We start from the raw sequence: 25,698 nt of genomic DNA on the forward strand, positions 1-25,698 counted from the left end.
TGACACCAGAAAGTCAGATCTGGGTGTGATCTGACCCTCACAACCAATATCCACTCACTGACATTTTCTAAAGTGTGATAGACTCTGAGAACACAAAGTTCTCAGAGTCTATCACACTTTTAGAGGACTTTATGTTCAAGTGATGAAGACTAACCACTCTTTTGTTCTTGTTTGCTGTGGAACATTTATCTCCACGATGGGTTTGGAGCCTGTGTGAGTTTATGCTGTCAAGCAAAACAAATCAGCTTAAAAATAAGAAAATACATAATTACACAACTGGTAAGAGGTTATCTCTCAGCTTTATGAGATAAGCTTTTAAACAGAATGCCCTTTTATTACTGCTCTCAGGTACATTTTAGTAGAACTGGGTTGGTCCCTGTTTTCCTTCAGAACTAATTCATTGTGCCGTAGATTCAATTAAGTGTTGGAAAAATCAGAACCATATTGACATGGCAGCGTCTCAGAGTCACTGCGGATTTGTCGGCAGCAAATTCACAATGTGGCTCCAGCATTCTACCACATTATATGGCTTGTTAGCTCAGGATATAATTGTTCTGTGGCTTCATTTTGTTTATGCCAAATTATGACCCTTCCATCTGAGTGTTGCAGCTGAAACAAAGACTCCCGGTCAAAATCAAACAACTTTTTTTTTTTTTTTTACAAATTCTTGTTATTGTCCAGTTGCAGAGGTCCTTGTTGAGGTCAGAGGTCTGACATTTTTGTCCAAACAGATCAACATTTTCTTCTTTTTGGACCATTCTATGGAAACCCGAGTGATATTTGTGGTGTCAAAAAAGTTTTCAAAAAGATTTTTGTTCTAAGTAATTTGTGAAAGAGGCTTAAAATAAAAAAAAGGAAAACTTACAACAATTTGAAGTTATTTTAAAAAACATTATGTTTGAAAACAAGAATTAGTAACAGATGACGAGGCAGGACGAGTGAATTTTCATATTTAATTGCATGCTGCAGTTTCAACGATTTGGTACAAAATATATCATGCAGCATGGGTAATTTTTAAGAGTGCAAAACGTGTCAAAAATCACCTTACAGATCAGTCCGCGAGCATGCCAAACAGTTACAATCACTTCCATCAAGCTGTCATGGAGATCATTTTTATTTTCATTTTTTTCAAAAATAATCTACAAAATATTGGTGGTTTAATGTGTTTTCACCCAAACGAGACCAGGAAAAAAAAATACTTTGTCTTCAAAAAAAAAAAAAAAAAAAAAAAAAAAACCTACATCACGTCCACGGATTATACTTCAGTCGTGGAAGGAATAGAAATAACAATCATGCTTGCAGACAGACTCCTAAAGCAATCCTTTTCAGAGAAGGGGAAACCAAAATGAAGCATGAGGTAACAGCTTGTAAACATTGTTGTTACTTTGTTCAAGTTGGCAATATTAAAACCACTCCAAACATGTAAGAATCGTTGTAAACGTGTAAACAACTGCCTGGAGTTTACGCACGAACTTTACGCACAAACATTGGTCGTTTAGGAATACTTTCCTGTTGTCATTTGTCGGAAGGAAAAGTAAAGTTCTTTGCATATCGTTAATCTTGACACGCATCAAGCATCCACGACGGGCGCGTCCAGATGCAGATCCTAAAATCCGCACCTGATCCCCATTCTGGGTCTCCCACAACGCCTGAGTTCTGTCCTCTAGCCGAGCCCAATCATGACAGTTTCCACGTCTTTGGAAGGTCTCCGGTCCTTTACCAGGAAGTTAATCATGCTTTCTGACTTGATCATCAGGTTGCACCCGAGGAAAAAAATGCCAAACATCACGGTGAGCGAGAGGACGCACAGCACCGCGATCTGGACGACACGCATGACAAAGAGTTTGCGCTCATCCTGCAGCAGCACCAGCGACCCTCCGCCGTCATCGGTCATCACAGTCTCTGAGCTGTTACTTGAATAAGTGTCCAGAGCCCCGGCTAGGGTCTGGCTCCCATTAAACAGCACGCCTTGGGTCATGTTGAAAAGAGAAACATTCATGCTTCCTTGCGGGTTATCAGCAGCGAAAACACGGGGACTCCACTTCAGTGGCGCACGGTCTCAGAACAGAACTTAGAGTCCAGTGAAGATGTTGGTTTATGTGAATCTTCAAACAAAAACCAAGAGGAAGACACAACTACACGCTTTCGAGCTCCAACTCTCCTGCCAGACATTGAGATCAGCTACCGCTTTCGTGCGTAATGACCGCAACCACCTCTCCAACCTGCCACAGTCGAATAAAGTCGCATCACCTTCGAACAAAGTAAGTTTTCTTTTTCAACTCAGTGTTTTTTTTTGTTTTTTTTTTCAGAAGTTACATGAGTTTTCAAGACAGTGAACAAAGATCGACACAATGTTTCCCTCCGGTGTAACAAGGTAGTCCCTGTGCGCCTGTGCTCACTGCGAGCGCTCCCTCCGTGGTGCGTTTTAAAGTGATGATGAGCTCCCCGCGGAGCGCACAGCCACCCCTCACCGCGGGAGAAGACAGGTGGGCTCCGACTATCAGGTGTGTGTGCGCGCGCGTGTGTGTTTGCACGTTCGAAAGTGAAAGAAAGAGCGAAAGAAAGAAAGAAAGAAAGAAATGTATTCATATTTGTAATTAATTTTGAAAAAGCATTCATGATAGTTTAACTTTTTTTTATTTTATTTTTTTGTATTTCATCAAGTTAAAAACACAGACTTCAGTGTATTTTATTACGACTGCATGTGATAAACCAACAAGCCACAGTAGAAATTGTGGAGAGGATTGGAATCTAACATGATTTAAACTTTATTTACAAAGAAATGATTTTATAACCAACACATGTTGGTATCTCAAGCTTTTAACATCTTACAGAACTCTGTTAAGAGTACAGCACGTCTGCAAACCAAGCCGTTGTAGCCTGACAGCAGGTCGACAAGGTTAGTAAGAGAAGCAGTCAAGAGGTGCATTATAATTCTGGAGGAGTTGCAGAGGGCCACATCTCAGGTGGAAAAACTTGTTAACAGCATAAAAACTATCCGTTGTGCACGCCACAAATCTGGCCTTTGTGAAGGAGTTACGAGAAGAAAGTTGTTGTTGAACCAAAGCCACAGTTTGCAGTTTGTAACATATGAATAAACACGTAGAAAGGGGCTCTGGTCAGATGAGAGCAAAGTGAAAATGAAAAATTTTGGCCGACATTCAAAACAAGCATCAGAAAGCTAGCATTGTGTCTCATCTTGAATATACCATGCTCACTGTATAACATGGTAATGGCAGCATCATTCTGAGTTCATGAGAAAATGAAGGACGCCTTTTAACAAGGCTGAAAAAGTTGCAACCGGAATCCAGAGATACAATCAAATCCAAGAATCCTAAAAATTGACGTCCACAGATGGAATGATGACTGAACTTGAGTCATTTTTCAAAGAAGAATTGATCTTTTTTGGTTTTGATTCAAGAGAACTTGATGTATAATGCAAACTTCATTTTCAGATATTTATTTGTCTACCCCCAAAATAAAATCACGTATCATTTTCTTTCAATTTGACTTCTGTGCATCACTTTGTCGGCCTGCTTTATAAAATGCCAGTAAAAATATTTTGGAGTCGGTGGCTTGAAGTTAAAAGATCCGAAATAGATCAAAGGTTTGCAAAATAACTTTAAACTCGTTTGGCTAACATTTTTGAAACAATATAAACCTAAAGATGTGAAAAGAATGAGCTAACAAACAGAATTTAATCTACATTTTAGCTATTATAGGCCTCATTTGAAAAGAATCTCACGGATGTCTTGGAATCCAAAACAAATTATCACTCTGAGTTTTAATTTAGCAGTTAAGACTTGAATAATAAGATATCGCTGAACAGCAAATATGTACAACGGCTCCTTTGCCTTTTCAGTGCCAATTGTTTTCCTTTCCAAGCTTCTGCCTGAAATTAAATTGTTGAACAGCAGACATTTCCATAATTAGTTTTTGGAAAGTATCACTCAGAGATAACTTTGTCTATAAAGTGCTGCAGGTTTCTGCAAGTGGACTTGACACCCACACAGTTTCAGAAATAAAAATGAACAACATGTAGTGCAAGTAATGCTATTGTCATCATCAGTAATGGACTTCCACGTTTGATGCTAAGACGTTTTCAGTGATGGAGAAAAGTTTGGGTAGTGGTGCTTTATTGTATGATGGCTTCATATCATGATATAAAGGCTGAATTAGCGTCCATTAAAGCATTTCTTGTTGCTTCTTATATTTGAAATAACAGTTGTAAAAATAAAAAAAAGAATGATCCCAAATATCTACATTGAACCTGCTGAAATCAAATACATTTCAATCAGAATGACTTTTTGTGTAATTCTGAAGAAATTTGCTGCAACGATAAAATGGGCTTGTTCTATTCGCCAAGCTGTAGCTGGTACAAAACATTTTTTATTTTCTTTGCTGCCACAGTTACAGTTACAAAAGGTTGCCAAACTGTCACAGATTCGGCTTTGCACAAACTTTGCAGTATCGCATTGTTTTGGTAAGTTTACCTATTGCAATCTGATCTATAAACTACAGATTCACAATTTAAAAACCATGATCCCTAACTCACCAAACAGTTTGAAAGGAGCTCCACAAGAAAAGAAAATGTTTTTTTTTGTTTGTTGGTTTTTGTTTTGTTTCTGAAACCAGCTCGGCATCCAACAATGCTTCACTCTGACCCAGTCAGAAGAGCAGCTGAACTTCTCTCCTTGCAGTTTTTGGAAGCAGAGAAGTTGCTGCACTTTTTAAAACCGCTATTCTGCTTTTCTCTTCAGTCCTGAGATGAAGATAAGAAGAAGGAAATGGAGGAAGAGAAGTTTTTCTGATTAAATAGTTACGCTTCCTCTAGCTCGTGCTCATTACAACCATAAAACTGCAGCAGTAATATCAGTAAAAATTAATGTCTACCCATGAAAACTTCATATTGATGCATGAATTAAAACTAATTTTATCTCATTTTGTCTGTTTTTGAATCTCCACCCAAAACTTAAATTAGAATTTATTTATGTCTTTAAAACAAACAGGAACAGTTGGAAAACATAAACAGATGTCAATCTGAACTTCACATTAATATAAATTGATCTGAAGTTCATGTTTGCAATATTTAAAGAAACAGCTCCGTCAATCACTCTCAAATACCCCTGTGTGACCGCCGAGCTGGCTCTGTCGGATTAATCTTCTGTTTGTTCAATAACAAAAGGCCATGAAATTTAATTTGGGATGCTCTTGACGTCTGCGTAAGCAGCTTTCAGCCAAGCATGTGTACAAACAATGATTAGCTTCTTCCACAAGTACCTAACTTAAGCCTGGGGGCGGATTGCTGTTAGATAAATTTATTGATGGCTGCAAGTAAAAGAAAAAGTATGACTTTTATCTGTGGTGAAATGAAATCATTCAATCAATCTTTGTAATTAACTATGGCAAATTTATTTGAAGGACGTAAATCAAGTTCATAATGGTTGAACAATTATTCAGTGTGGAGTAATTACAGACTGTTGCTTGTACTTACAACAAAAAACCCCTTAGAATATGTAAATTATTTGTGACTGAACCTCTACTATGACTCATATCACAAACACTTGGTGATTATTTTACCATCAGGCTCTGCAGAGCATAAAGTTGTGGATTTTCACATAACTGTTGATGATTTGTTGGGGCAAATGTATATGCAGATACTGTAAAAATCATACGAGGCTGCATACATGAACGAGTGTCTGACTTGTTCCTTAGCAACAGAAGACCTGTGAGCTCAGTGACAGATGGTTGGGGAAGTTATTTTAGTTTAATGGAGAAAGACAGGGAGGGAGCAACGACATGCCTTTACTTTGGAGAGATGACGTATCCAAGACACATTGACTAAAATGGACTGGCACATGAAATTACAAAAGAAAGCGAAGGGTTTGCAGCGTGATTATATGCATAAGAGGTGATTGTTTGCAGTCGTCCGCAGGTAAAAGAGAAGCCAAAGGATGTCCAAACTGCTCACATTTTCCACTTATTTACTTTTTTCCGTTTTTGTAAACAAACACAGCTGAGACCTTAACATGGTACACATAGGCAGCTGCAACAGAAGGAGAAACGAAAAGGAACAATATATATATATATATATATATATATATATATATATATATATATATATATATATATATATATATATATATATATATATATATATATATATATATATAACTTATATGTCAGTTTTTAAAGTTTTCTATTGCTTTTTTCTTGTCATTTTGTTTCACGGTGTCACTAGAAACACTCAAACACTGAAACACTAAACATAACTTCTCTAGATGTGGCTTTCACCACTTCATAGTGTTGAAAAGAATACTGGCAAAACAAGATATTACCCAAATAAAAACAAAAAACAAATCCAAATAGTAAAAGTTCTTTTTAGATAAACTGTTTTATAACTTTTAACTGTCAATGGCTTTTGTGGCTAATTATTGTAGCAACTATGTTCCGTATTAGTGCTGTTATCACCAAAAACACTGGCAATTAGTAGTCACTACAATAAGACTTCCTCCAGCTATGAGTCATGCTGCTAGTTTTCAAAGTGTTATGGCTGTAAAAAGCTTAAGCTATATAATCCTATTAGTACATTACCGTCTAAAATGAGTCACGGCACCAAATGAGTTGTGCATGTGAAGTCCCCTCCCAGTGTGAGACCCGTGCAAGCACATAGCTCTTGTGTCAGGTTGCCATTATTTGCTTTATTAGACAGTATTTATGAAGGCTTTCAAACCACAACACCTGTAAATTCACCTTCCCCTCTATTACAAACCCGTCTTATGCAGCGCCTGATATGGAACAGCGAAATTAGTATCTATGTTGATGATATTTATACGGATTTCCCATTTTAGACATCAACGACAGGAACTGAGCCAAAAAAACAATTCACCAGTTAAAGATGTTTCTACTTTCTGAATTGTTAGTACGTCAGAACCTGGTTTCCTTGAAGCTAAAAGCCCACTGTTTACATTTTGAGTCATATATATTTCACTTGTTCACTTGTACTCCTATTGAGGATTTAAATTATTTTAAATAAAAACATAAACAACTACTGAAGATATATGTCGGAAAGTTGGATTTTGAGACGAAGAGAAAGACGAGGCGAAGACATTTGTTTGGAGAAGGGATTTGTTTCCCTCTGTTGTCCTCCCTGAAGGTGTCATCATTACTGCCAGACCACAGCTCTTCCTGTCAGATCCGGGGTAGACACGGGGGTGGCCGATGAGCAGTTCTTCTGTCCTCTGAAGTTGATGCGAAGGGGAAAATTTTCCACTCAACATGAGGCAAGTGGCAGCCTAGCAACACAAGCCAAGCAGAGACATTTGCAGCAACAGAGAAATGCAGTTTGACCCCGCCCCCTGCTCCTCGTCTCGGCTTCTTGCCCGCAAATACATTTCTGGAAAGCACGCCCCGTGTGACGCTCACCTGACATTCTTCGAAGCATCTCCTCTTCGTTGAGGGATTCTTCCCACGATGGCCCTTCATTAGCCGATCAAAGCAAACCCTGAACTGTAAAGGTTCCTTTGTGGCCCATTCTTCTGCTAAAGAAGACATATGGGGGCAATTAAATGCCAGAGCAAATTAGGGAAAGTGAACTGTGATGGTTTTTTTTTATTTTAGAATCACAGAAAATGTCAAAGGCCAAGTTTTGATCTTAAGGTTTTTGCCACCTCTGGGAGTCTTAATGAGATGGAGTTAATGCAGCCATTAATTAGTCTAATATAAACTGCTCTGGCTCCACAGCAGACCGGTGCCTTGCACTGACACTGCACTGAACAGACAGCAGTCATAAAGTTTCTTTAGGCAGATAATGACTTCGCTGCAGAGAGATTTGCACTTCTATTTCAGCCGGCCCGCTTCAAAAGGCTCAAATGAAAATCTGTTTGTTTGAGAAACAGATTACAGAATTCACAAATCTAATGGAGGATTTTTTCTTTCTTTCTTTCTTTGTTGCTCAGGCGCAGACGCACCACACACCGAGCCAGCACACATTAAAGCTCATTTCCATTTAGACACATCTTCAAATCACAGATTTTTCTCCCCTGGCTCTTTGTTCGCCCTCTTTCATCCAGTTTTTCTCTTTAAGTCCTTTCTCTGAATCCGCACAGTGCTGTCGCATGTGAGGACAACCCTGAGGTTTTATCAGGAACAGAAGAACCCTCCTTTTTAATTTCCTTCCAAGCTAAATGTTAAGTTATTAATGTTTATTTTCTCCTCATATAAACTTTCATCCCCTGGGATTAGGAAACGTAAGCCTCGCATCCAGAGAGGGGCTGCAGAAGGAGGCAGATCGGATTGAGGTGCGTCACAACACAAATACACAATGTCTCAGATAAGCGACGGTTGAGCTCTTCTTATAAGCCCCGCAGACAAATCACCTTAAAAAAAAAAAAACCTCATATCACCCCGCACTTGACCCTTGAACCTGGCAAAGTGGAAAAAGCATAAGCTGGCTGCGGTTAATCAAACAATGATTTTTGTCTGAGATTGATCCTGTTGCGATATTGGCTTCTCAGACTCTGTGAAAAGCTTAAAGGGCTCCAGATAGATCTGTAATGCAGGTCAGGACCCCGTCCATTCTCCCCACATGGCTCCCCCTACTTCCTTCTTGTTCAGTCTTAATTGGCTGCCATCTGACCCAGTCTGTAGCATTTTTTTTTTTATTCAGGACAAGCAGAGCATACAGTACCTCTTCCCAAAATGCCACTGATGTGAGGGGGTGTTCGCTACAGGTGGCTTGTGGAGCTAATAGATCCAAATCAGTCATTACTGAAGAGGGATTTTCATCGCTCACAGTGTATTATCTACCTGTGTATTATCCCCCGTCCACCTACACCGAAAGCTTGATGCCGGCAGAGCAGTTAACCATTATAGCTTTCCTACTTATTTCTCTATTCCTGTCATTTCTTCTTTGCAGCAGTTCTTGGACAAGGGTGGCAGTAACTTAGCAACAGACTGGAGAATAGGAGCAGGCTCATGGATAAAGATTCAATAAATGGACAAGTGCAGAGATAAGAAGCATTGTCCGCCTCTCTGAGCACCGCCTCATGCACGCACACTCCTCCTAAGTTAATTTCTGTGCAACAATTTGAGATTTCATCCAAGTTTCTGTCTTTTTTTAACCCCCAACATCAAATAAATCAAACTTGGATCAAAAAGTATCAACATGGGGTTCTCCTCGTCCCCCCCTACCACCGCAGATCTTAAATAATATAAAAAACATTTGACTTTTTCACGTTTTTTAAACATTACAACCATGAACTTATGTCTATTTCATCGAAATCCTAAATGACAGACCAGCATAAAGAAGTTGAGGGAAGTTATATATATATATATATATATATATATATATATATATATATATATATATATTGTTTTTGCTTCTTTTGTATCCAGTAAAAATCTAAAACATGTGCCATGCAAATGAAGTTTATTTTCTTTACTTCTTCGTGTTATTACAGAAGTATTAGAGAAAAGGGAAAATAACCACATAGCTAATTATCAAGGGTTCCGTAGCTGATAACACATATCTAATGTTGTCATAATCTATTGAATTTTAAGTTCAGTTTGATTATGTTGATTATTTTTATTCCATCTTGTGTTTCATTAATTTCTGTATTCTTGATCATTTGTGTTACTTTTCACAGTACCTCTGTTCTCTGGCCTTTTATGCTTGATTTCTATTTGCATATTTACTCATCTGTGTTGCATCCAGTAATCAACTTCCTTCTGTAGAAACTCTTCAGTTTCAGTCACACAATGTTAGATTCACCTGTTGTCCATTTCATTGTCCATTCTGTTCCTTACAGTATCATTTTCACTCACCTCCTCCGGTCTTTGTCTCTGCATTTGGATCATCTACAACAATCATGACAAATATTTATAAGTGTAAAAAAGGAACATTTTCAAAGTTTTACACCATCCTCCACTGTCTGGTTTTCTTTCACAGAAACTTCCAGGACATTTTCCAGGGAAAGTGAGTTATTTAGGCTTTCGTGTTTTTCTTTTAAATTTGGGTGCTTAGCAGTTTCAAATTATCAAAGAAAAAAAAATTACTTCAGACAAGATAACTAACGTAAATACAAAATGTAGTTTTTCAACTTTTTAACTCGTTTTTCCTAAACAATTGTCACATGCTGTGGGCGTTTCTGTCCAGTAGAGGGCAGAGCAGACACACAGCAGACATACGGAAACTCATGCAAGATGAAGGAAAGTCAGTTTTACACAAACTAAACCAACACCATCAAGTTGTGTTAAGACCATTTTAGGAGTTTTGGTCAATTCTCAGTTCGATTTCAAAGCAAAATAGTGGCTATAATCAGGGGGTGATCACTTTCCAATAATATCAACCTGTAATAGTATTAAAGGACAATTTTTGCAATAAGGGAGGAGGCATTTACCTGGAAATAGTTTATCTATATTTTCTGAGAAGAGTGGTTCACGTTTATCTCCCAGTCCCAGACATGTTGCATCGTTTCTGCTGCTATTCGCCACATTATCGTGATGAGAAAAATACTGACGTTTATCGCGTATAATTGTCAAAATAACAATAACATATAGTTACAAGTCTTAAACTTCTTTTGAATCTCCTACAGCCAAGAATTTAAAACTACGTTGGCCCCTGACCTCGGCAGCTTTTGAGTTTATTTTACAAAGAAAAGAGATGATCGAAGTTTTCAAAGAAATGCCTATAAATAAACCGATGTACGTCCAGAATTATTACTTCATAACAAGTTGCCAAATAACCATAAGTGTGCCGAGATGCGTCTGAGCATGTCATAAAGGCTGCGGTTCCCCTCCAATCTGATGGGGGGAAGATCTTCAGACGCAACTCCAACAAAAGTTGAGAAGAGAACCAGGAACAGCGGATCTGGACGCTCAGCCATGGGTTCCTTATTACCCTATTTAGTCCATCTGTTTCTCTTTGCGTCAAACGTTTACGGTAAGATATTTTTCCCTTTTTTTTTACTGCATATTATTTCTTTGATAGCTTTCACCTGTTGAGGCGACTTGGCGATTTTCCGAATTTCAAATGACTATAATTTGTAAGAGTTTAAATTAATGGAACCCGGTTGCTGGCGGGTATGGCTATAAAACTTTGTCTTCTTAATGAGCATTAAAGCGGGGAAAGAAACTTTTGGATGATTTAAACAGGGCGACAATGTTCGATGCTCCTAAACTCTTCCCTTTCCCTTATAAGGGAGTAAAAACAGCCGGGATGCTCTTCAGGGCGAGGTGATCTGCGAAAATCAGTGGCACCACAAAAACACTCCACTTAGTGGATATAATAAAGAGCTTTATGGGTTTGATTTCGACTCGGTGATGTTAAAACAGGGAAACAAAGTTACATCAAACTTTGTGGATCGACAGAATTGATTTTAAATCATTAAGACTCTGTAACTCTCCATGACTTTGTGAACAGCTGTATTTATTTATTTATTGCGACTCCACTCAACATGGAAGCGGATTTAATGTCACATATTGCCAAAGAAAAAAAAAACGTATCTGGCCACTCCTCGAAATGATTAATTTAAATGTTTCAGATGATCTTTATTATCACAGATAAATAAACTCCAACTCCTATGATTTATGCGTTTACACATTCCAGCCTAGGACTCTGACAGGACGCCACACCTGTAACATGTCAGAACTCTAGTTACTCTACTAAATGTTGTGGTATTATAACTGTTTTTTTTCTTGTCCTGTCCAGCTGTGCAATATATATATATATATATATATATATATATATATATATATATATATATATATATATATATATATATATATATATATATATATACACACACACACAGACAGGGAAACAGAAAAAAGCAAGTGAGTGAGTAAGAGAGGTGGGGCGAAAAGTGTCAAGGAAGAGAAGGAGATAAGAACAGCTGAGAGAAAAAATGCACAAGAGAAAAATAAGACAGCATCCTAGAAGTCTGCTTCTACATCTGCAGAAAGAGAGAAGTGGTATTTTACGTAACTGTTAGCTGCGTCAGAGGAGACTGAGGTGCAATGAGCAGATATCGTCAATGTTCTGCAGACTTAATACAGTCACCCAAGCTTCATGTGGCTTTTAGACGACTTAAGGAAAAGGGAGGTTTGTGGAATGGGCTGTTGTGTAATTCAAAGCATGAGATGGATTGGGGTTAAGCAATGCACCATCAGACATTAGAGCAACAGAGACTTGTCTTCTGGAGTACAAATCATGTCTGTCTGTCTAACCATCTTATGATAAATTTGTGTTTAGCAATTGCCAGTTTTTGGACAAGTATATTTACTCAACTTTGTTGGGAAAAAATTGGGGATGGTATGACTGGCCTGCACAGAGTCCTTAGCTGCTTTAGAGCAGAGATTGTGAGCCAGTCTTTCTTTTCCAACATCAGTGTCTGATCTCACAAATGCACATCTGAAGAAATAGTCAAGATTTCTCATGAATATATATCTAAATCATTCCCAGATGATTTGAAATGGTTATGGTTCTAAATGTTGGCCAAACTCAAACTAAACCACTTTAGTAAGGATTAAAAATGGCATCTTTGTCTATGTGAAGACAGAAGAGCAAATACTTTTGACTATATGCTTACTGAGATGCTAAACTGAAATATTATCATCATAAACAAAAATAGCTCAAATACAGACACTGTGAGATGAATCTGATCTTCTTAAAAATTTGATTGAAAGCTTTTGCTTTCTCATTCATTTTTATCAGAATGTTTCTAAATATTCTTGAAGGGCAGTCGCTTCTAGCACTTGGTATGAATTCACCTCTTCTGTCACAGTTCCCCTGACCCCTCTGTAGAACGGCTGTAACCAAATATTTAATAGAGTCTCAGGTATTCGTATGATTTCCAAATTTTGCACAAACCAAACCAATTTTAGGTGTCCCTAAAATTTCCACACAAAAAAACTAAAATTGATTTTCAAGATCCAAAGAGCAGTTTGTGTTTTGTCCCCATATTCTCACGCATTTAATAAATTGGATGGACAAGAGGAGGAAACAAACCTTTTCAGATCTGTATGGCTTTATTGATGTTTGTGCTTTAAATATAAAATAATTCCATTGCTTAAATGTTTCTTTGGTTTTACTTTCACAGGCTCCAACATATGCACATCTCGTGGAGTCACCACTTGTCAAGAATGTCTTGTTGTTCATCCTAGCTGTGCATGGTGCTCTGATGAGGTACAGATCTACACCTTACCTTGCAACAAAGTTAATACTCTGCTGTTTTGTATGATGGATAAAAACTAAGTCGTGCATCGCCGTAGCACAGATGGAAAAGCACGTGTTATTTTTTTCTGTATTTCTTTTTAATCCAAAAATCTGAAAAGTGTGGAGAGCTTTTGTGTTTAGTTGAGTCCCCTTGTCAAAATAGATGTGGGGGACAGAGGAAAGATCCAATGATATAAAGCAAGAAGTTTCTTGTAAATATGCAAAACGTTATATTGGTAGAAAACATGTGACCTTAATCCACCATGTACAGAGTGAAACATGGTAGTGTTAGCATCACGATGTGGAAATGCATTACTTGAGAGTTGACAGGATGATGGACAGAGGCTGCAACAGGTGTGGCCAGATTATAGTTTAATTACTTGTTGCCTGATTGATTAGCTGAACATGGGAAAAAACTATAAATGAAATTATTAAATAGGTGGGATTAAAATTTAGATCCATGATATGCAAATCTTCCCATCTGCTCCAGCTCCTCAGTATAAGTTCCCATCTGTCTCAGCCACTGCTCACACAAAGGATCAGCTCTTGGTCCATGATATCAGCACTCAGGTGTGTGTAGTAATGAACACACACACACACACACACACATACACGTTAATGTGGATCCTGCATGCCTTATAAGCTTTGAGTTAAAGTCAGGGCCAAACAGTAAGAAATACAAGAAAAAGAGAATGTTCAGGATCACAGATTAATTCCTGCTTATGAGGCTTTTGGAAACAACTTTCAGGTTACAGTAACCAAAAAGAACACTTAAAAAAAATAAAAACATAAATAGAGACCCCCTCCAGTTGAATTAGAATAAAAGTCACTCTTCATGCTTCATTTTATCTTGTTTGATTTTTGACTCTCAACACCACATATTGGACGCATCTGCTTTTCAGGTGTTTGGGATTGGAAGATCCAGTTTATCTCGCTGTGACCTCAAAGAAAACCTTGTTAAAGAAGGGTGCAGCGCTGCAGCTATAGAGTTTCCCACCAGCACCTTGGACATTCAACAGAACAATCCTCTCAGTGACAAGGCTTCGTCTACAGCTGTTGTAACTCAAATCAGGCCTCAGAAACTCCGCCTGGCATTAAGGATAGGTGTGTTGGTCTTAAAAGCTACACATAAATTATAAAACATGCTGAGAAATGCACTGGAGCTAAACTTACCCTGCTTTCTTTTTTCACCCAGGTGACACCAAGCGGTTCACAGTGGCTGTGAAACAGGTGGAGGATTACCCCGTGGACCTCTACTACTTGATGGATCTCTCATATTCAATGAAAGATGATCTTTTAAAATTGCAAACCCTGGGCAACAAGCTTGCTGAAACAATGGGCAAAACTACTAGTAAACTGCATATGGGATTTGGTGTATTTGTGGACAAGACCACTTACCCTTACATAATTACCTACCCTAAGGAGGCAATTAAAAATCCTTGCATCGGGTATGTGGTATCATTGAATGTTTGCGGTTTGCATAGGAGATGAATTACAGTCATTAAGTTTTCTCTCTATAAGTGTGGGCAATGGAAGAGGCTTAGGGCCACCAAAAATAAATAAATAAAATTAAATAAAATTCTGACTTGAATCTCTGAATTCTAACTTTAAACTCAGAATCAGAGTTGATTTTAAGTTGCTTATGCAACAAAAGGAAAAATTGGTCTCAAAACTCAAACTTACCAAGCAAATTTGGAACAGGTTCTCGACGTGTATAAAGTGCAGGTTTACAAAACAAGGAAGAAACAGTTAAGTGGTTATTTTCATATGATAACAACCTAATTAAAGAATGTTTGAGATTAGTCAGAGTCCTTTTTAATCTTTTTTCATTGGTCCTAATCCTCTTCCGTCAAATTCAGACGTCTGAAAACTTGAATTTGAACTTTCTAACTTCCGTTCTGTGTCTCTCTGAACAGAATTAACGACCAATGCCAGGCTCAGTTTAGTTTCAAGAACGTGTTGTCGCTGACAGAGAAGGTGTCTCGCTTCACTGAGGAGGTCCAGAAACAGAAGGTCTCCAGAAATAGGGATGGTCCAGAGGGGGGATTTGAGGCTATCATGCAAGCAATGGTGTGCAAGGTAAGATAAAAATATACTCTTCAGAGACTGTCGTTCAGACTTCAAAACTGTGATTAATTCGGCTTCGTGTCCGATATTTTTCTGCGTTAGGACAAGATCGGATGGCGTCCAGATGCCTCACATCTTCTGGTGTTGACCACCGACGCCAAATCTCACCTGGCCCTGGACGGACGCATAGCTGGCATCGTTCAGCCCAACGACGGAGAGTGTCACCTCGACGACGACAATTATTTCAACAAATCCACTGTGCTGGTATTTAAGAATAACTAAGGAGATAAACAAAAGTTGAACATTAAATTATGAACTATTGTAATCCCTGTGTTTTTCAGGACTATCCTTCCTTGGGCCTAATAACAGATAAGTTGTCTGAAAACAACATCAATTTAATTTTTGCTGTGACCAGTAATGTCGTACCTCTTTACCAGGTAAAAAATACAAATATTTTAATATTACTAGAAATGTAAAAAAAAAAAAAAACTATTTATAATCAATATGTTATTATTTTTAGGAATACAGTCAGCTGATTCCTGGCACAACTGTGGGAACGCTATCTGTTGACTCTGGGAATGTCATTCAGCTGATTACAGATGCCTATGAGGTACAAGTATATTTTCATGGCAGAGGTTGTGCTACAAGTGTAATAAACACATTGCTGTAAAAACAAACAAAATTCCCACCTTTCTTCTCTTTGACATTTTCGTCACACTTCAGCGTTTCAGATCTAGAAAAAAAAAAACGCAAAATGCTAATGTGGCCCCACATGACGAGCAAATTGCACTCGTTAATAACCCTGTCATTAACTGTATATAACGGCATTTTCTGGAAAGCTGAGTTTCATTAGCGACACCCAGACCTGATTACTGTCTGTCCTGTGAAATCAAGGAATCAGTTAGATAATCTGACAGCAAGAAGCTCTCTGAAAGATGTCTAAAAGCAGTACTCCGTACCTAAATCTAATGAAATTTATTTGAGAAACAAATACACTTTACATACACAATAATGATCAACTAACAGGAAATCCTTATGTGTGCAGAAAATTCGCTCTAAAGTGGCGCTGGAGCTTTTGGGAGTCCCAGAGGAGTTGGATCTCTCGTTTAGTGCTTCTTGCCTCAATGGAGAGGTGATTCGTGGACTCAGCTCCTGCTCTGGTTTGAAGATCGGGGACACAGTATGTATTATTTACAATTCTTTAGACTATATACAGTACGTTGCATCAGTTTACCTGCATTTGTTTTTCTTTTATTAAATACATTTTTCTCCCTAGGTGACTTTCACTGTCGATGCTCAGCTCCGCAGCTGCCCCAAAGAGAAGAGCCGTACTTTTACCATCAAACCTCTGGGCTTCAAGGATTCGCTGGAGGTGACAGTAGACTTTGCTTGTGGCTGTGACTGTGAGGCCAAGGCAGTACCCAACAGTCCAGTGTGCAGCAATGGCAACGGGACCTATGAGTGTGGAGTTTGCCAGTGTCACCAGGGCCGACTGGGTTCACTCTGCGAGTGTTCGCAGGAGGAATATCATCCGGCCGACGATGCCAACTGCCTCCCAAATTCTAACAGCTCGGTATGCAATGGGAGAGGAGACTGCTTATGTGGACAGTGCTCCTGCCACTCAGATGGGTCTGGTCAGATCTGGGGAAAGTACTGCGAATGTGACGATTTCAACTGTTTGCACTTCAAAGGAGCTCTTTGCTCTGGTGAGTATGTGCAAGTTTTCCTTTAAGTGTTTTAGTAAGATGGAGGAGTTGTCCTTGAAGTTTTTAACAATTTACGAGGTTGCCTTTACAGCTGACAGTCTTTTGGCAGATAATAGTGAGTCTAATTTACTCTTAGCTGATTAGTGTTGACTCATGGCTCACCCTTACACTGGAATAAGTTAAAGAAATCAACCATACATGAAAGGTCTTTTCGGGGACCTAGCAAGGTCACGATAACTGGAATACCTTGAGAAAGGGAGAACATGCAAATGCTTTGCAGCAATAAACTGAATCTCATTATGGGTTGTTTGTGCATAGAGTTTACATGTTCCCTGGAGTATCTGCTCTACAAACATGACTTTTTTTTTTTAGTCTATGTTGAGTTTAGAGATAAGTGTGGTTGTGCATGGTTGTCTTTCTGTGTGTTTCTGTATGGACTGGTGATCTGTCCATACTGTAAGGACAAGTGGGTATACACCATGAATGGATATACACCATGAATGGATGGACACATTCTTGTCTTGCTTAGTCTATAACAAAGTCAAAAGACATAACAGTCACAGCAGGTTCCACTCAAATTAACATTCATATTTTTAATGAGGATGGAGCCACCTGTAAAAAACTCACTCAGTCACTGGGAGAAACAACTCAAACAGAAGTTGCCTTAGCCTAGAATTTAAACATGATAATTTAGGTGAAAAATTTTTTTGCCAACTGACCCTAAGTTCTTTAAAGCATTACAATATTTACAGACTTCTAGCTTGATCTGATTAAATATTTCTACTTTTATCTCAGTAAAATTATGGAAAAACTTTTATGGAAAAAAAACCTCACTGATTTATGTACTCTTATCTGAGCTGAGATTTTTTCTCTTCTGTAATCTGTAACCCTGTTGCAAAAGCCTTTAAACACACTTCCCCTAACCACACTCATATTTGAACATGGTACAAAATAGCATGGTGATATGTTGTATCATAACCAATAATCTAGGTGATGTTTATCAGAGTGTTAAGGTTTTTTTGTGTGTGTCATTTTGGAGTTGTGTGAATCAGCAAAGATCTTTCTGCCCTTCCCTTCCTTTCCTTTGCCCCCTTCTTCGGTTTTAACTTCTTCTTTCTGCTCTGTAGACATAACTGGATGAGTTTACATCATTTTTTTCTTGTTACCTAGCTGGAAAAATCAAAGGGTTCACAATTCAAATGCACATGAAGTCTTTCCTTGTTTACAAATACCTGTAAATAATTACATACCTACAGTAATTGAGTATATGACCATAAACAGCACAGCTTTTTGTCAGAAATCTCAAGTGTTTATGTGAGACTTCAAGTGTTTTGTTTTGGATAGTCAGTTGCTGGTGCCAGGATATGACTGTGTTCTTGCTAAAGAGCTTTAACGTCCCATGACAAGTCTGCACAGCTCAGTGCTCCGGAACTCAGCTAAAGACATAACTGTTGCATTTGTCTTCAGTTGGTCTATTGTAATAGTTTGGGTATGTATGGGTTGAGTATTAGCAAATCAGGAAATTCCTCTTTGACTTCTCACAACAGCAGCTAGATTGTTTTGCTGATTTGCTGTTAGTGTTGAGAACATAAATTGTTAAGCATATTTAAGACAGAGTAACTATTTGATTTACAAAAGGAGTTTAATATCAATAAATAGCATTTAGTTGAGCCTGCAACCAAACAATCCCCAAACCAATTTCACATAACATCAGCTAATTTTAATTAGAAACAAGCTAATGATGCTATGCTAGCCACTTGTTTACTTTTTTTTTTTTAAGCCAACCGGGGCTTTTCATTTTCCAGATCTCATTCAGAAACACTACTTATAAAAAAATTATATACTCACCATCATTTCATTAAATATGCAATGCCCAAATTATTAAATGAGTTTGACTGATTTCCTAATGTCTCAACTGCTTGTTGCAATTCCTATTACTCATGAAATACAAACAAAATTCATGTGATTGTGGCTAAAAGGGATATTTTTAGCCATAGGAGCCCTGCTCCAATAATTCCACAGTAATAAATTTAATAGTAATAACTTTTAGTGGTCACCATCTAGACACCCCATAAAAAAACACTTGGATTTTATGTCTAAATCTCCGAACACCTAAATGAATGCCTGCACATTTGACTGAATTAAGATTATCAGTTCCCTTCAGTTAGTTCTAATTTAATATGTGGTTGTTTGATAGGTAATGTTGTAACAAGAGCTCTTTAAAGTAGCAGCTCTTGTCTGTTTTGAGCTGAGACGCTTCCTCAAATATGATGTCATCTTTTAAAGAGCCTCCACGAGTGAGTGGTCTTTGCTCATTTACACTCACAAAGCTGCAACTAGAGGAAAACTATCCACTGTGCTTTGGAACAATGCATTCGTCTTAGTGTTATTATAATGCTTCCTTTATAGAGCTGTTACCGCTTCAATTCTTGGCTCAGGGCGAAAAGAAAACATCATTGATATTTTTTTGAGGCAGTGTATTTTTTCCATCGCCGAGGGCAGTGGGACACAACAGGAGAAAGCACGCATTGCTCCGGGGCGCGTAAACATGAGGAAAGAGAGAGCAGGAAAGTTTGCATTCCGCTGCAGGGAGCTCCTCTCCTCCCTTTCTGCAGCGTGAAGCTCTGTTTTATTGCCCCTGTCTGTTTTCCTGTTCTTGTCTTTCGTTTTTTGTTTTTTTTGTTTTGTTGTTTTTTTTGTTTTTTTTACAGTGACAAAGCTCTTCCTTAAATTTTTTCAAAATCGCAGTCTTTAAACTTCCTTTTAAGTGTAGCTCTGTTTTGCACAAAAACATGCATTGACTTTTTCATGTGACAGTTCTGGTATTGTCTGTATTGCTTCTTAATCTCTTCATTGTTATGTGGAAACAGCACGCCAGATTAGGTGGTGGCTCTGTTTAGAAACTGTTAACCACAGTCACCACAGGTAACCATGAGCATAAAAAAAAAAACACTGAAGAAGAAGCTGCAGTAAATAGGGTGTAGGCGCTGTTGTTTTGTTACGTTTACAGCAGAGGATGGTTTCTCTTTGAGCTGTTGAATCAGAGACCCTTGGACTACATGTAACATTCCAGGATCAGTTACTTCCTCCATTGTGATCCAGCTGCACTGTGACTCACACACGTTATCCAGAAAGAAATCCTGTTTGACCAACCTTCAGTCACCAGATCATGGCCATTGTTTCTGAGGTTGCCTAACGTCCTGATGCAGTGTCTGCCATTGTTCACCAAGAAAAGCTGACTCCAAGATTCTGTCAGCAAATAGTTGCTGCGCTGCAACAACACTTTGCTCTTCTTATGCTTCTGCGCTCTGATGGTGCATTTCATATGACTACCTGCCCAATAATGAGCTTAGAATGAGTAACAACAATAAAAAAAAAAACCCACCCGACGAATTTTATGAACATGTCTTTTTCCAAGTGGAAACAATTAGCCAGCAACTTTTTAAACAGATAAAGGAAAACTCATTAAAATGCTGATTTTTCTTTGATTTATGGAAGAATTAATTAATTACAACCAGTATCTTTGTTGTCTTTCACGGCTGAAATGACAGTTAGGTTCTCTTTGTTACTAATTGGTGATTATAGTATTACAGATTCAACTAAAACATCGTTCGTTGGTCTTCACGTTTGCTCATGCAACATGTTTTCAAAGACACACAGGAAAGAAGCTCATTAACACAAAAAAACAATAAAACTACACTCTCAGACGTCTGAGAACACTGCAGTGACTAAACCCTAATTTCTTGATGGCTCAGCCCTCTTCAGAGCCACAAGTGTGTATTAAGAAATGTAGTAATACATAATCCTGCACACTTAAATACAGGGTACTTAAGAGAGTCGGTGATTAACTTTACAATTAAGCAATTTGTATTTCGTAGGTTTGTTTGTCGAGCCTCACCCATGAGATTAAAACTTAAAATGGGCTAAACGTAGTGTAGAACAGCCCATGGAACGTGCTGCTACTGATAGGTGAAAATGCAAACAGATCAGAGTCAGGAAGTAGATAACCATATCGTGCTATTTTTAGTGTTCCTTTTGACAAGTGATAGTTCCGGCGGTGCTACACATAAGAGTCTGCAAAACTTGTGAGGAAACATGAAAAGCTTAATTATAAAGGACTGTTTGCATTACAATTACACATGCTAAATTGCTTCCATTTTGTAATGGGGAGTTTTGAAGAATTTTCCCTCCTTTCGTTTTGACTCACTGACTGCAGAGGAAAGATATGGATCTTCTCCATCCGTTTGGCTGTTTCTGTGCAGCAGCCATTTCCTGACGATGAACACACATTTACTGTAATTTAATGTCATGTTCTCCTCTTTCTCCCATTTTAAGTGGATACTGGCATTTGTGTCAAATTGTATGTATGGATCAGAGTAAAGAAAGACATATTTTTTAAATTATAAGATCCTAGACCGCACACACACACATACATTAAGTATGCAATAGTTAACTTTATTTTATAGCTGTTACAAGAGTCAAAATGTGTAGCAACAGATATATATATATATATATATATATATATATATATATATATATATACATATATATATATATATATATATATATATATATATATATATATATATATATATATATATATATATATATATATATATATATATATATATATATATATATATATATATATATATATATATATATATATATTTTCCCCTGCTGAAAATATATATAGATGTATATAAATGTACGTATAGAGCTATGAAAATGTATTTTCCCTGTGATAGATTTTCTTCTACTTTTTTGTCACCATTAAGACTTTAACATCATCGGGCGCCATGATAACCTGAACCAAATTCTGTTTTGAAATTGAGGTTTTATTTTAAAATGAATTCAAAGTTAACCAATTCGTGCTGGTGCTGTGTGAAAACATAAAACTAATAGCTGGTTGTGCCACTCTCCGGGGACAACAACTGACATCAAATGTTTTTGCTCGCTGGCAGTGAGTCTTTACATTGCTGTGAAGGAATTTTGATCCACTCAACTTTGCCACGTTGTTTTAACACAGGCAGATTGTTGGGTTCCTTATCGTTAATGGTCTATTTAAGGTTTACAACGGATTGGAGCCAAACTGTACCTGCTGCTGCCAAGAAAAAGCAAGATGTCTTCACTGTTCACACAAAAGCAGAATGAACTCGCAGATGAACCAGAAATAAAATGACGTCAAAAACATATAGTTATTTTGACAAATTAGCTAAAGTAATTTCAGCCCATCGAGCTGACTTGAGCTGACGCGTCCGTTTCTGTTTCCCTCAGATCACGGGAAGTGTAACTGTGGGTTCTGCCAGTGCGACGCTGGCTGGAAAGGAGACAACTGTAACTGCACCACCCGCACAGACACCTGCGTGTCCAGCTCAGGGCTGCTGTGCAGCGGCCGGGGTAACTGCGAGTGCGGGGTTTGTCAGTGCACTCAACCCGGCGCCTTTGGAGACACGTGTGACAGGTGCCCCACCTGCCCTGACGCCTGCACGATAAAGAAGTAAGTAAATCTATTAAGCTCTACACTGGTTTTTGCTGTAACATCTCTAAATCTATGAGTTATATATGTGGCCATTGTGTTGTTGCTGCATGAATATCACAGATTGGTTTTTCATTCGCAGCATCGTTTCTCTTTGGATTTCGACTTGCTTACGGTGCCCTGTGCATATTTATTTTTATCTTTTACTTATTTCTCGACACCCAACAGGGAAATGAATATAAACTCTTGCACTACATAGGTTGCCATTTTAATACCTCTGTGATAGCTTGGATTTCCTACCATATGCTGCAGCTAAAACATTGGAGTTTAAACCGGCTGTATTGCATAAAGCTGAAGGTGTCCTATTATTGCTTGCAGGCAGTGTGTTGAGTGTCAGCACTTCAAAAGAGGACAATACATCAGTGACAACAGCTGCAACAGAATCTGCAAAAATGAAATTAAAATTGTGGACCAGTTGAGTCAGAAAATGGATGGGAATGTGGGTGAGTGCCGAGAACTCTCTCTGGTCCCATTTTTTACGCAACCCTGGGCTGTTGTGGTCGTGTCGTGTTGTCGCATTCCTTCACTTTGCATGAATTTCACCCGATTACGTTTGAACTATCTTGCTGACCTACACAAATCGCTGTTTTTAATGAAAAACTTTGTCTCACGTTGTTATTTTTAAATGGTCCTGCTCTTTTCTTTTTCTTTTTGTCTCCCGGTAGAATTCCAACAACACACTGCGGTGAACTGCTCCTACAAAGATGAGAACGACTGCATCGTGCGCTTCCAGTATTATGAAGACAAAACTGGCAAATCTATCCTGTATGTGGTGAAAGAGCCAGGTACTGTGAAATATTTTAGTGTTTATTAGGAATTTAAGCTGTCAGAGAAACAAAATTAGTATTTGGGCACATGAGGACAGAAGATCCTGATGTATCTCTGGCTAGGCACATTGTGTGCATTTAGGAATGCGTTATTATATAAAGAACACCTCTCAGAGTTGGTCACACAGCTAGACGGTGCAGCGCCACAATAATGAGAGAACACAAATGGGAATCTGAAAGTATCTGTTTCTCAGAGTGTCCCGAGGGTCCGGACATCCTAGTGGTGCTCTTGGCGGTGGCCGGGGCCATTCTGCTCTTGGGTCTTGTTGGTTTGCTCATCTGGAAGCTGCTGGTTACCATCCATGATCGCAAAGAGTATGCCAAGTTTGAGGAGGAGAGATCCAAAGCCAAATGGGATACGGTAAGCATCAAAGATGCCAGACCGTGTAGAACCTCCCACCTGACAAACACACTTTTGAATCAAGTTCATTTATTTTTTCGTGTTCCAGGGTCACAATCCTTTGTACAAAGGAGCCACTTCCACTTTTACCAATGTAGCGTACAGAGGAAACTAAGGTCTGGATCCGGTGAGGAAATAATTCAGGGGTTGACAACGTTGATGGAATGGGAGGAAGATCTTTTACACTGTCATTAGACCGGCTACTGATGTGTTGCTGTCAACAGTTCAACGTGATGATTCTTCACAATGTAAAACATTACAAACTATTAATATGAGTCACAAGCTGTTTGCTCTAAGGCTTTTTGGTTTTTAGAAGGGTGAGTTTTCTGCATATTTTATAAGTACTTTGTTAAACTCAAGCTTTCAGGTTGCACTTAAGTGAACTGCTGTTTAAATTTTCCAACATGTGTGTTTGTTTTTAGGAAGGTGTTTTAATCTTTACTGTAGTTGTTAGGAGTTTTTTTGTACTTCTGTTGTGAAAATTGTTGTTGGGCAAATTGAATGTAAAACTGCTATGTTTAATTGTTAAACCTCGTTTCTGTTGCATTTATGTATTTGGCTTACAGTGATGCCTGGGGTATGGATTGTATTATAAATATAAACCAGTGGTAGTGCATCATTCATGCATGAACAGCTTTTTTTTTTTTTTTCTTTTTTTTGCTTTTTATGTTTTGCGTTTGCACAAATGCGTTGCTCAGCGCATTTTAAATTTATATTATATTTAGTATTTGGGCGTTTTACATTTTTTAAAGTTTATATTTAAAGAGCCTTTGGGTAATTTAAGTGGGACGTAATGCTACAATCTCTGGTGCGTTTTGGTTTCATGTCTGTCCTTTGCACAATTGAAACTGCTTTCTCACTGATGCTTTTTCACTGATGTTTGACAAGATTTTTTGTTACATTTAGGAAACTTGTAGCGTTTTGTGACTCATAAGATGTTCTTTCTAAAATGTCAGAGAGATTTTTTAAAGATCAAACACTAGATGATCTTTAAGACTCATATTTGTCATCCACAGCGTCTTAGAAAAGAAATAGTCAGATTCTGTTTGTTTACTTAGTACCAATAAATGCTTTTGGGGAATTCTGAAAATGGATTCTTCTTTATTCATTCACTTTGTTCCTGTTGTCTAAAATGTGCCTATTTTCAACAACATTCACTCAACATGCTGCATCACTTTTGTCATTTTTTAATGCTTCCTGCTTCCTAAGTCTGCTTAGATGACAGAATTCACATGCCTGGACTGTCTTGATAAATCGGATACAGACTGATTAAACTTCCTCTCCATTAAAAACTCTCAGTGCTGTCATCATCAAGTTTGACAGTAAGGAAGTACAGCCACAACAAAAATGGCCAGTCTGTTTTATAATCAAGCTGACTGTGGATTGGTTCTAATAATTTGTTGTTTTATGAATACTCTATTGCGTACTTTATTCTGGTTTGTAAACAAAACTTATATCTATAAAACTCTCTCAAACACATGGTTGAAAGTTATTTCTTTGAACTAGACCCTAAAAGTATTGAAGTTTAAGAAGAATATGCACATTTTTAGTCATTGCGAAATAGCTCATGCTACTAACTAATGTTTAGTATAATGTCACAGATATTAATCTAAAATTTTACAACAGGTTTTAATAGCAAAAATTATCTCCTGAGGAAAACAAGATAAATTTTCCTGGAACAGACTTGCCAACACAAACCGAGACGTGTAGGTATCTACACGGAAGAGAGAAAATGATCTTCTTTAATATTATTAAAGAACTGGCGTTGGAAATATTCTCAGTATATGTCTCCCCCTAGTGTAGAAAAAGTGTTAATGCACACATTATAGTTTTCCTTAGCGTGTAAGAAAGTAACAATGCAATCAAAGATGTTTATTCGTATTGCACAATTCAGACTCAAGGCAATGCAAAGTGCTTTGCAGGAAGGTAAATAACATACATCA

General features: G+C 38.0%; 2 protein-coding genes across 2 annotated transcripts; one reads left to right on the top strand and one right to left on the bottom strand.

Annotated features, from left to right (window-relative positions):
* Positions 1-1,208: 1,208 nt before the first annotated feature.
* Positions 1,209-3,062, bottom strand: rprml (reprimo-like). Its single transcript, XM_015003470.2, has one exon. The coding sequence runs from the start codon at positions 1,997-1,999 to the stop codon at positions 1,664-1,666; it is 336 nt and encodes a 111-aa protein (XP_014858956.1). The 5' UTR covers positions 2,000-3,062; the 3' UTR covers positions 1,209-1,663.
* Positions 3,063-10,723: 7,661 nt separating this feature from the next.
* LOC106927715 (integrin beta-3-like) lies at positions 10,724-24,845 on the top strand. The gene is made up of 15 exons (XM_015003469.2): positions 10,724-10,942; positions 13,101-13,186; positions 14,119-14,320; positions 14,412-14,664; positions 15,133-15,295; positions 15,386-15,547; positions 15,625-15,720; positions 15,804-15,893; positions 16,329-16,463; positions 16,560-16,989; positions 22,267-22,489; positions 22,847-22,971; positions 23,194-23,313; positions 23,550-23,716; positions 23,805-24,845. The coding sequence occupies exons 1-15, from the start codon at positions 10,807-10,809 to the stop codon at positions 23,868-23,870; spliced, it is 2,454 nt and encodes an 817-aa protein (XP_014858955.2). The 5' UTR covers positions 10,724-10,806; the 3' UTR covers positions 23,871-24,845.
* The last annotated feature ends 853 nt before the right edge of the window (positions 24,846-25,698 follow it).

This window comes from Poecilia mexicana, unplaced genomic scaffold, assembly GCF_051168715.1.
Source record: "Poecilia mexicana isolate PSO_F unplaced genomic scaffold, ASM5116871v1 scaffold_8, whole genome shotgun sequence".
Classification (NCBI taxonomy): Eukaryota; Metazoa; Chordata; class Actinopteri; order Cyprinodontiformes; family Poeciliidae; genus Poecilia; species Poecilia mexicana.